The sequence below is a fragment of the Gymnoscopelus microlampas genome, assembly GCF_963454915.1.
Source record: "Gymnoscopelus microlampas genome assembly, chromosome: 23".
In the NCBI taxonomy this organism is placed as follows: domain Eukaryota; kingdom Metazoa; phylum Chordata; class Actinopteri; order Myctophiformes; family Myctophidae; genus Gymnoscopelus; species Gymnoscopelus microlampas.
In genome coordinates, this window is record NC_139960.1 from 9,121,609 (window position 1) to 9,134,299 (window position 12,691).

General features: G+C 41.4%; 1 protein-coding gene across 1 annotated transcript in view; it reads left to right on the top strand.

Moving 5' to 3' along the window:
* Positions 1-12,691, top strand: part of exoc4 (exocyst complex component 4) — a 235,221-nt gene that overhangs the window by 39,909 nt on the left and 182,621 nt on the right. Inside the window, exon 8 of the mRNA XM_084049609.1 lies at positions 7,062-7,242. Coding sequence (XP_083905735.1) covers positions 7,062-7,242 — 181 coding nt within the window. The remainder of the gene's footprint in view (positions 1-7,061; positions 7,243-12,691) is intronic.

Sequence of the window (12,691 nt, forward strand, 5' to 3'; positions counted from 1 at the left end):
AGATGCGTTCCAGGTCTTAATGGGTTAAAATCCTCGCCATGAAACCCCTGGCCATGTCCCAATTATTTCTTTTTGTTGCACATTGACACTTATTCGCAACCTTTAAATAATTGTTATTATATTCTGAGCTTGGGGCCGCTGTTGAGGAATGAGCATAGAGTCATAGTCGGTGGTTTATTATGTCATATATAGATGGTTTTGAAATGATAAACTTTGGAGTAATTAAGTACTTCATGCTGTTGTCCTATAAAACGTCTGCATTAGATTTGTACCACGCTCTCACGGCAGCACAAGCCATGCTGTCGGTAGTACAAGCCAGTGGTTCTCAAACTTTTTCATGTCAAGGACCCCCAAATTGACACTTATTAGCCCGCGGACCCCCATTTGAAAAAATATGCCAGATATGACCCACATATGAGAAGATTTTTATGGCTCTGGCAGTGATTTTCAACCGTTTTAATTCCAAGAACCCCCAGTTTGACATGCATTAGGCTACGGACCCCCCATTTAATGGCATTTCTATCTCTGGGACCCCACTTTATATTGTAAAATCAATGTTAATGTACTGTAACTCTGAGAGTGTAGTTACAGACCCATAGGGGTCCATTTGGTTAACTATCCATCATTTAGCTGGGGACCCCCTGGAACTCCCTCAAGGACCCCTGGGGGTCCCCGAACCCCACTTTGAGAACCAATGGTATAAGCTACTCTGTCTGGAGTATACTGTGGCCCCTGCGTGCTGCCAGATGAGGTGATCACCATATGACCTTTTTAGGTGATAGGGTGATCACCTAAAACGGTGGTTTTGATACTAGGCGCTCAAAGTCGGGGTGACGTCCTTTTAGGATTGACCCCGCCTCCCTCTGCTTCAGATGCACCACCCCCCGCCCACTCTGAAATCGGTCCTCCGAAAACAGCGGAACCCCGGACCCCCAGGAGTCCGTTGCGGGGTCCGTTGCGGGGTTTTTGGGGACCCCCCAGACCCCACTTTCACAACCAATACAGCGAGTCAGTGGTAATAGGGTGATGTCGGTCTGTAAAAGCAGAGAGATGTGTCGGGGTGAGCGGTGAGTCGCTTACCACCGCGGCTCAGTGACGTCATGTTGTAGTTCTCAAACCTCCACGGTGATGAGGTGACCACCGAAAATGGTAGCATCACGCGCCCCGCTTTAGCCGCTTCCTCTAATACAGCACAACCTCCAAAAGGTCCTCGATGGCTGCAGCCCACGTCTCTTACACAGCCCGGGGTAGGCCACCCGACCTGGCGGCGATATGCCGCTTCTTTCCAGTTCCTGATGATCTTGGTCTGCAGCTAAAGAGTCTTTATGTAAATTAATCCTCGTTGCCTCCCCCATGGAAACAAAGCCGCTCCAGATGTTTTTGCGTCGGCCCCGGGGGGACCCTGCGGTCGTTCACAGATGCTGTTAACCCATTCAATCCGGGGAACGCATCTCTGTCGTTTTTAAGATTCCTTTGGCTATTCAAAAATAGCAGACCTACAAGCTCATAGCGCGGCACCGAGTGCCGCGCTATGATCTTGTAGATCTGCTATTTTTGAAAAATCGTGAAAATGTGTGCAAATCTTTGAATATACATATATATTTTTAAAGCGAACATTTATAACTGTCAGATGTCTCAACAAATGTCTTAATTTTTCTGAAAAACTATTGTTGCTATATCAGTGGTGCTCAAACCTTTTCTTGTCAAGGACCCCCCAAAATTATGTTTTTGGCCGCCGACCCCCATCAAAATATGTTGTTCCAGGGACCCCCCCAGATGCAAAGATTTGAGTTAAAAATGTTGTTTCAAAAAAAATATTTACTGTATGTATTCAGATTAGCACAAATGTTCAAGATTTAAAAACAAATAGCAGATCTACAAGCTCGTAGCGCGGCACTCCGAGCTTGTATATCTGTTATTTTTGAATAGCCAAAGTATGAAAAATAATGGTTATATGGCTAAAATCTTAAATGGCACAGATGCGTTCCCGGATTGAATGGGTTAATTGTTCAAAACATCTGCGGGCGGTTCACCGAGGGACCGCAACCTGCCAATGCAGCTCACTGTTTAGCTGGAAGCCTCCAGGAAGAAAGTGTAACACAAAAAACCCCCACAAAAAAAACAACAACACTGTATGAAGCTTTATTTTGGAAGTGTAATTCTGTCTACTCCAAGGGTTCCCAAACTTTTCAGGACGTGACAGCCCCCCCCCCCCCCCCCCCAAAAAAAAAGATCACATTTGAACTGGGGACCCCCCTCCCACCCTGACAAGCACTAGGAACTGTAGGAGTTGAGGCATTACATTTAGTTTGACTCGGTTCCATAGATAAATATTGTGAAAATGGCCAAACTACAAGCTCACAAGCTTGTAGTTTGGCTATTTTTAATTTGTTTGCTAATGTTTGACAATGTTTTTATAGTATAGTTCGTTGGTTACTTTTGACTTTAGTAATGTTCTTATTATTAGTTTATTTCATTAATTATAGAGGTATTAAAAAGCTCTTAAAAGTCGTTAAATTGGCACTTTATAAATGTGCAGATACCCTGTATACACTTACTGTATGTTGGTTTGTTTACCGTTGAGTGAGACAACAATGTTGCACATTAAGCTAATTATCTGGGGACCACCGCTCCAAAAAAATTATTTGGGGACCCCCCTGTGGGTCCTGACCCCTAGTTTGGAGGGGGGGAGGGGGGATTAGTACCATGGGAAGAGATACTAATTCATGAAATAGTGTTTGTGTGTAAAGTTAAGAGAGTACAGGAACAATGTTAGACAAACAAACCACAGGAACATTGCACTGTAAGTGCTCTTATATCTGAACATCGCTAGTTTAAATGAAGTGCACTTCACTCTCATTGTCAGAGCCAATTAACCCACTAAGACCGGGAACACATCTGTTTGTCATTTTTAGATTTCTTTTGCTATTCAAAAATAGATCTATAAGCTCTATAGATCTACAAGCTCATAGCGCGGCACTCGGTGCCGCGCTATGAGCTTGTAGATCTGCTGTTTTTGAAAAATTCTGAAAATGTGTGGAATTTTTTGAATATATATATATTTTTATTATTTATTTATCTTTGCTTCTGGGGGATTCTACAAATGTCTTCTAAATACTAACAGTTTTTTTTTTTTTAAATTGCTATAATCAGTGTTTCTCAAACCTTTTTCATGGCAAGGACCCCCAAAATTATATGTATTTGGCCGCGGACCCCCATCGCAAAATATGTTGTTCCAGGGAAGCAAAGATTTGATGTAAAATGTTTGCTTTAAAAAAAAAAATACATATATTCAATGATTTGCACACATTTTCACATTTTTTCAAAAATAGCAGATCTACGAGCTTGTTTTTAAATAGCCAAAGAAATCTAAAAATGACACGGATGCGTTCCTGGTCTTAATGGGTTAATACATCCATTGTTACCTTTTTAACTCATTCGATCCGGGAAATCGTCCGTGTCATTTTAGATTTGAGCTATATATACTGTGTGTGTGTGTGTGTGTGTGTGTGTGTCACAATTTAAAAACAATAGCAACCCAGAATGAATGGGTTAATGGAGAGGTAAGGAGGCACACATCACTGTGACTTTATAACTGGGTGAATGGAAAGTGGTAATTTCGATAATAACCAGCTAGACACTTTATTTCGTGCTATGCTATATGAGCTTGTAGATCCACTATTTTTTGAAAACATCGTGAAAATGTGTGCAAATCTTTGAATGTATACATTTTTCAAAGCGAACATTTTTAAGTGAAATCGTTGCTCGCTAAATATGGGGGTGTTTTCCGTTTCCGTTTTCCGGCCGGATGATGTCATTTTCGCGGGAAAGGCGCCCCTGTCCACTTTCAATAGAAAATAAGTTTATAAAAGGCTTTCGGGGGTGAAATTCATGGAATGGGTGTTGTGAAACATTTGACACTCACAAAAGATATAAAATCTAACTTTAGTTTTTTTTTAAAAAGTTACCTAGTATTACTTTAACCTAAGACCGGGGACGCATCTGTGTCATTTTAAGATTTCTTTGGCTATTCAAAAATAGCAGATCTACAAGCTCCGAGCTTGTAGATCTGCTATCTTTGTAGAATCATGAAAATTTGTGCAAATCTTTGAAAATATATATATATATTTTAAAGTGTTTTTTTTTAAAATCGGCCTCAGGTCTTATTGGGTTAATATAGAAAGCCTCTGCCTTGTTGTGGTTCAAAAACCTAGGCTCTGAAAGTGCCAGGGGTTCCATATGAAGGCCTTTAAGCCGTTGCTTCTCAAAGTGGGGTCCGGGGACCCCCAGGGGTACTTGAGGGGGTTCCAGGGGGTACCCAGCTAAATGATGGACAGGAACCAAATGGACCCTTATGGGTCTGTAACTCTGAGAGTGTAACAAATGGAACCAAATGGACCCTAACGGGTCCATTTGGTTCCATTTGTTACACTCTCAGAGTTACATTAACATTGATTTTACAATATAAATTGGGGTCCCAGAGATAGAAATGCCATTAAATGGGGGTCCGTAGCCCTAATGCATGTCAAACTGGGGGTCCTTGAAATTAAAATGGTTGAGAATCACTGCTAGAGAGCCGTAAAAATCTTCTCTTATGGGGGTCCCTGGCATATCTTTTCAAATGGGGGTCCGTGGGCTAATAAGTGTCAATTTGGGGGTCCTTGACATGAAAAAGGTTGAGAACCACTGCTTTAAGCGTCGATAATGCCAACGCCAGAGTGGTCAGTTCCTATATAGCTAGGATGTGGCGCCCGCGTCCCCGATGACTCAGAAGGTCAGTTTAGTTACGGCCGGCCGGCCCGCTTCCTCCTTCGGCCCACTGCCATTTAACACTAATGATGAGAGGAGGTTCTGTGGAGTTGGAGTGGGGGGGGGGGGGACGCACTGTTATCTGTTTTAGCCAAGTTCTCTGTGATGATGGCTTGGTTAATCCATTAAGTCCGGGAACGCATCTGTGTCATTTTGAGATTTTCTTTGGGCTATTCCAAAATAGCAGAGATACACAAGCTCATTGCGCGGCACTTATAGGCTCGTAGATCTGCTATTTGTGTTTTAACCCATTGAGACCTGAAGCCGATTCTACATCTACGTCTACGTCTCCTGAATCTCAACAGTTTTCTGAAAATCGTATGTTTCTATATCAGTGGTGCTCAATCTTTTTCATGTCAAGGACCCCCAAAATTATATGTATTTGGCCGTGGACCCCCATCAAAATATTTAGTTCCAGGGACCCCCAGAAGCAAAGATTTGAGTTACAAATGTTCGCTTTATTTGCACACATTTTCACGATTTTTCAAAAATAGCAGATCTACAAGCTTGGGCTATTTTTGAATAGCCCAAAGTGTAAAATAATGCTTTTTTAGCTCAAATCTAAAAATGACACAGTTCCAGGTGTTAATGGGTTAAAGCTATTTTTTTTTAATCAGATCTTTGCTTCTGGGGGTCTCTGGAACAACATATTTTTTTAGATGGGGGTCGGCGGCCAAATAGATATAATTTTGGGGGTCCTTGACATGAAAAGGTTGGAGCACCACTGATATAGCAACATACTGTCAGGATTTAGAAAACATATATACGTATGTATTTGGCCGCGGCCCCCCACGTTGTTCCAGGGACCCCCACCAGAAGCAAAGATTTGAGTTAAAACTGTTTGCTTTAAAAATATATATATTCAAAGATTTGCAAAAATGTTCACGATAAAAAAAAAATGCAGATCTACATGCTCATGGCGCGGCACGCTTATATATCTGCCATTTTTGAATAGCCAAATAAATCTATTCTAACCGAATTGAAAGCGTTAATGGTGTTGGCTGAGTGTTTGCTGAGCAGGGCCGTGTCAATGAAAATTGGACACGTTGCTTCTGATATCTTTTAAAGTGCTCTGAAATGTTAGCCCAGGGTCAGTTATATTAGCTGCATTATATATACTGTATACTGTGCAGTATACTGTTCTCTACAGAGTGTGAGTACAAACAAGTACATCATAATAATGATAATGCATACATACAATTCATGCAGCACTTTTATAGGTACTCAAAAGTCGCTTTACAGAAGCCAACCCCGATCCCGACGACCGTTGCTGCGTGTCGCTCCCCATCACTTTCGACAGTCTACTGAATAGGAGAAGTCGAGTTAAAACACTTTCCCGCTGATCCTAGAAGCACTTTCAATACATTTTAACCCATTAACTCATTCCCTGCCTAGAACGACTAAAACGACTTCTGTCCCATGAGCCATGCCTCCCTAGAACGACTCAAACTCCCATCCACTTCCTTGTTAACTTAAAACTTAAAAATTCTGTATCTCGGCTCCTGAGTACTCTTTTTTTTCAATGAAAAATCTTGGCAGTGGGCAAACGCGGCCAGAAATAATTCAGGCAGTGAATGAGTTAAGACCGGGAACGCATCTGTGTGTCATTTTAAGATTTCTTTGGTCTATTCAAAAATAGAAGATCTACAAGCTCATAGCGCGGCACCGAGTGCCGCGCTATGAGCTTGTAGATCTGCTATTTTTGAAAAATCTTGAAAATTCGTGGCAAAATCATATATTATATATTTTTTTTTAAGCAAACATTTGTAAAATATTTAGTTCCAGGAACTCCCAGAAGAAAAGATTTGAGTTACAAATGTCCGCAAAAAAAAAATATATATATTTGCACAACTTTTCATGATAAAAAAAAAATAGCAGATCTACAAGCTCATAGCGCGGCACTCGGTGCCGCGCTATGAGCTTGTATATCTGCTATTTTTGAATAGCCAAAGAAATCTAAAAATGACACACAGATGCTGCGTTCCCGGTCTTAAAGAGTTAAGACATTTTTTATCTCCTGTGAGCACCCGGTTGGCCTCTTGTTTTTTTTCCTCCATGCTGATAGGATAATTGGCAAGAAAATAATCGCTATACTTGCATCCCTAAAACGAAATAAAAGATTAATATAGACAGCAGAAATGAAAAGATGTTTTTTATACATTCATCTCCTCATGTCCCTCTCCTTCTCTCCTCTCTCTCTCTCTCTCTCTCTCTCTGCCTCTCTCTCTCTCTCTCTATGGCTCCCTCTGCAGGCTGCTGCTGGAACTGCTGGAGCTGCTGTTTGACAAGTTCCGTGCGGTGGCGCGGGCTCACAGCGTGGTGCTGCGCCACCTGCAGGCCATGGTGGTGCAGAGCGGGGGCGGGGCCCACGAGGAGGGCATCAAGCTGTACGAGCAGGCCGACGTGTCCGCCAAGATCCAGATGGTCCTGCAGGTCAGAGGTCACCCCAAGCACTGCCTCATCTTCATCATAACTTACTTTAGTTCAGAGGTCTTCAACAGGGGGTCCGGGACCCCTAGGGGGTCCTCATAGTTACTGCAGGGGGTCCGCCAAATCTGTATGTGATTTTTACATTAACCACTTCACCCAAACATCCCTATTCTGAGGAGAACTTTAGCCAAAAATAGCAGATCTACAAGCGCACAACGCCTCGCGCTGCGAGGCGTTGTGCGCTTGTAGATCTGCTATTTTTGGCAAAGTGGTTTGGTATAGGGGGGAAAAAAGAGCAGACTAAGTACAGAGTGAAAGGTCAGGTTTACTAAGTATTGTTTAAGTACATGGTTAAATGTCTGGAAATACACATTATCATGAATCCAACATGATTAGTGCTGTGAAACAAGTCTATGAAGCTGCCTATGAAATCTATGAAAAAATACATATTTTACACAATATATAATAGGGGTCCCTGCTTTATCTCGCTCTCAGCCAAGGGGTCCTAGGCCTGAAAACGTTGAAGACCCCTGCTTTAGTTAGTATTAGCAGTGGTGATAAGTAACTAAGTACATGTACTGATTTTACAATTTGTTTAGGTCTTTTTTAATTCACTGGAGCATTTCCAATTTTCAATACTTTTACTTCTACTCCACTACGTCTCAGAGGCACATATTGTACTTTTTTCTCCAATGCAATTATGTGAAAACTTTAGTTACTGATTATTTTACAGATATGAATTATGATATTATGAAAAACATACCTTAACCGCTTTAGCTCTATTTTATACATAGGCTATTTGCAAGGCGATTATAGATAGGACACGTTGTGAGCTTGTAGATCTGCTTTTTTCAAACATTTTAGTACTTTTACTTTAGTATATTTTGGTGCTAATATTTTGTACTTTTACTCAAGTAACATTTTGAACACAGGCCTTTTACTTGTAACAGAGTATTTTTATATCGTGGTATTGCTACTTTTACTTAAGTAAAAGTATCTGAGTACTTTTTCCATAAGCCCCCTTTTTTCTACTATGTTTTTTCTTTCTTTTGAAACATTTTCAGTAGCCAAACATTTGAAACCCCATTGTTCTCCCCAATGTGGACACATGTCTGTGTTGTCACTGCTGTTGTCTCCTACTGGCCCACCTGCCAGTAAGGAGCCCCCACTGGGAGGACGTCGCGCTTCTGTCCTCCTCCTCCCGTTCGACACTCCCATCCTAGCAACGCGTTTTTTTTAACCCATTAAGACCTGGAACTGTGTCATTTTTAGATTTGAGCTAAAAAGCATTATTTTACACTTTGGGCTATTCAAAAATAGCAGATATACAAGCTCATAGCGCGGCACCGAGTGCCGCGCTATGAGCTTGTAGATCTGCTATTTTTGAAAAATCGTGTAAATGTGTGCAAATCTTTGAATGTATATATTCTTTAAAGCGAACATTTTTAACTCAAATCTTTGGTTCTGGGGGTCCCTGGAACAAAATATTTTGATGGGGGTCTGCGGCCAAATGCATATCATTTTGGGGGTCCTTATTAATGAAAAGGATTGAGCACCACTGATATAGAAACATACGTTTTTCAGAAAACTGTTGAGATTTAGGAGACATGTAGAATGGGCTTCAGGTCTCAGTGGGTTATTTAAGCTATTTTTGGTCAAACGATGGCCCCCCCACAGAATAAGGCCGCATGGGGTTCAAGTGGTTAAGGGCTTTGGCTCTCGGTCTCAACAATTAGTTTTGTCGCTCCTTTGATTTATTTCCCTCACGTCGCCCTCCTCAAACACACATTTAACCCATTAAGACCTGAGGCCGGCTCGAAACAAATGTCTTCTAAATCCTAACAGTTTTCTGAAAAACGTATGTTGTCATTATCAGTGGTGCTCAAACCTTTTCATGTCAAGGACCCCCAAAATGACATGTGTGTGTCCACGGACCACTATCTGAAAATATTTGGTTCCAGGGACCCCCACAGGCAAAGATATGATTTAAAAAAAATTGCTTTAAAAATATATTGAAAGATTCTACACACACACACACACACACACACACACACACACACACACACACTCGTAGATACAGCATAGCTACAGTCTAAAATGACACAGAGATGCTTTCCCGGTCGTAATGGGTTAATCCACCTTGGTTTACAGTGAATTAATCAGCAGAGAACCAAAGCCGTTGGAACGTGATGGATGGTCTCTGCTATCTCCGTCACCAAGAGGACTGGTGACAACACGAACCCACAGGAAGTCTGATTGCCTGACTTCATTCTTAGGTTCCTTAATTGGCGTTTGTTTGTTTGTCTATGCCCGTTTTTTTTCCTTTTTTTTCTTTCTCCGTTCCCCCCGTTGTTGTTGATTGGTCGAGGAGATGAGCAGCTTTTATGCTGACCTGTGGCAGCCCAACCCCCAACCCCCCCACGTGTGTGTGCGTGTGCGTGTGCGCGAGTGCGTGAACAGCTTAAAGGCCCATTTACACTTGGGATGCTCCGAATATTCGGCAACCGAAACATTTCAGCCGAAAATGGTTAAAAAAAAAAACATTTTCAGTTTTCGGCCAAAATGATTTTAACGCCGAATAAACGTTACCGAATGTTTAGAAGACATACACAAACAGCACGATTACAATCAGTACAACACCATTGTAGGGAGAGGTACTGTATACATCAGCTGCGTCTCTCTCTGTAAAATGAATGGGACCATAATTGACAAACACGTCATAGCATGATAATTGAAAAAAAAAGACTTTAACACTTAACGGGCCAGAGTTATTTCAGATTTTTTGCAGTTGTCTGCCAGAGATTTTTCAATGAAATTAAAAAAGTACTCAGGAGCCGAGATACAGAATTTTTAAGTTTTAAGTTAACAAGGAAGTGGATAGGAGTCTAGATCTTCGAAAAATCATATCTCCTTGGTCTTTGGGTCAAATTAAAAAAAATAAAGTAAAAAAAATAAAAATAAATTGCGTTATTGGCAGGCAAGTGATGGATTCTATAGAACGCATGTATGCGTTATTGGCAGAAAATGAGTTAAACTAGCGATTAAAAACACGGCACCCACTTTGAGAAACCCTGATATAGACAGACTGAGCTGCCGTACGCAGCCGAGTATGTGAAAGAATGACACATCGTGTGTCGGGAAACGTATGTACGGGCGCATCAGCAGCATCCGCTCAGAACGCGGTGCCGTCTAAATGGGCCTTTAGGGGGAGACGCTTTGTCTTAATGAGTTCACCGTCTGTCACTGTTGTCAGTCACGGTTTGACGTTCAGGGACTTCATCGGGGGAGGGGGGGTTGTTGACAAGGATGAGTGTGATGTCCTGAACACAACATGACTCATCATTGTGAAACCTTGTGTCTGCGTCCCCCGGAGCGATGCAACAATATGTCGTTTGTTTATTCTGTACGTCCCCAGTCGGCTTTGTAATCCCACAGTTACCGTGCATCAGGCAATGGTCAGAGAGAAACGGCCACGCATGCAGACAGACAGACAGACAGACAGACAGACAGACAGACAGACAGACAGACAGACAGACAGACAGACAGACAGACGGTGCTTTTAACCATTATTTTATACTTTTGGCTATTCAAAAATAGCAGATCTACAAGCTCATAGCGCGGCACCGAGTGCCGCGCTATGAGCTTGTGGATCTGCTATTTTTCAAATCTTAGAATATATATATATATATTTTTTTTTAAACTCTTTATTTTCAGAAGTTTTATCAGACAGTACATAAAATCAAATAGTACAGAAAAGCAACAGAGCAAAATAGCAGTACAAATAAAACATACAGACAAAAAACAAAAACAGAACAAGAACAAATAAAAAAGAGGTCATGGGACATTTGGTTCTAGTAATAAGACTGAAACATGTTGACCGTATTTAAGACCAAATACAAAGTACAATATACCATAGGGAGGATGCAACCAGCCATCATCAGGGATCTGGCGCGCTAGTCCAGCCATTTCCCCCATCTTTTTTCACCCAACTCCTTTTGGAGCCTCAAAGAGTAGGTCATCTGCTCTAAGAGATGCAATTGTCTCACAGTACTGATAAAAAGTCCCATAGTAGGGCAGTTAGCTGCAACCAGTTAAAGCAAACATTTTTAACTCAAATCTTTGCTTCTGGGGGGTCCCTGGAACCAAATATTTTGATATGGGAGTCGGCGGCCAAATACATATAATTTTGGGGGTCCTTGACATGAAAAAGTTTGAGCAGATGGATAGAGATCGATCGATCGATCTTCATTGAAGATCTACAGGCTCAAAATGCGTTGCTTTGCGGCCCGTTTTGACCTTGTAGATTTTTGCCATTTTTGAATTTGAATCCTGAAAAGTAACGGTTTTGGACATATGAAGTTTCCACCCGAAAGACACACTATATACTGTAATAAATGTATTATATAAAGAAACGCGCTTCTCCATCGTTCAATTAACCCATTAAGACCTGGAACTGTGTCATTTTTAGATTTGAGCTAAAAAGCATTATTTTACACTTTGGGCTATTCAAAAATAGCAGATATACAAGCTCATAGCGCGGCACCGAGTGCCGCGCTACGAGCTTGTAGATCTGCTATTTTAGAAAAATCGTGAAAATGTGTGCAAATCTTTATCTGCAAAATTTTTAAAGCGAACATTTGTAACTAAAATCTTTGCTTCTGGGGGGTCCCTGGAACAAAATATTTTGATGGGGGTCCGCGGCCAAATACATATAATTTTGGGGGTCCTTGACATGAAAAAGATTGAGCACCACTGATATAGAAACATACGTTTTTCAGAATACTGTTGAGATTTAGGACACATGTAGAATCGGCTTCAGGTCTCAATGGGTTAATCAAAAAAAGTCATCGATAGACGAATCACGTAGAAAATAATGGATGGTTGCGGCCTCAGTGTTGCACGTTGTCTTGCAGCCACGTGTGTGTGTGTGTGTCTGTACGTACGCGGTCAACGTGGTGATGTCTGTGTCTCGCGCTCTTCAGTCACGTTGTGCTCTTCAGCAGAACCAGAAGAAACGGAGCGAGGAACAGAACAGAACAGGAGGACATGCGTGCAGCTTAGTGTTATAGTCACTGAATCAAGCACACAGCCAATGGCATTGACTTTGACCTTCAGAATGAATATCCTCTCTCTGTCTCTCTCTCCCCCTCTCGCTCTCTTGGGCTCTTTACTCAGCACTCTCTTTCACCCACCTCTCTCTTTATCCTGCGTTGTACTCAGTGGTGGAAAGTAACTAAGTACATTTACTTAAGTACTGTACTTAAGTACAATTTTGAGGTATTTGTACATTACTTGAGTATTTCCAATTTCCAATACCTTTACTTCTACTCCACTACATCTCAGAGGCAAAGATTGTACTTTTACTCCACTACAATTATTTGAAAACTTATTGCATTGTAATATGTAAATTATGATATTATGAAACATACATTAAACACTTTAACCCTATTTT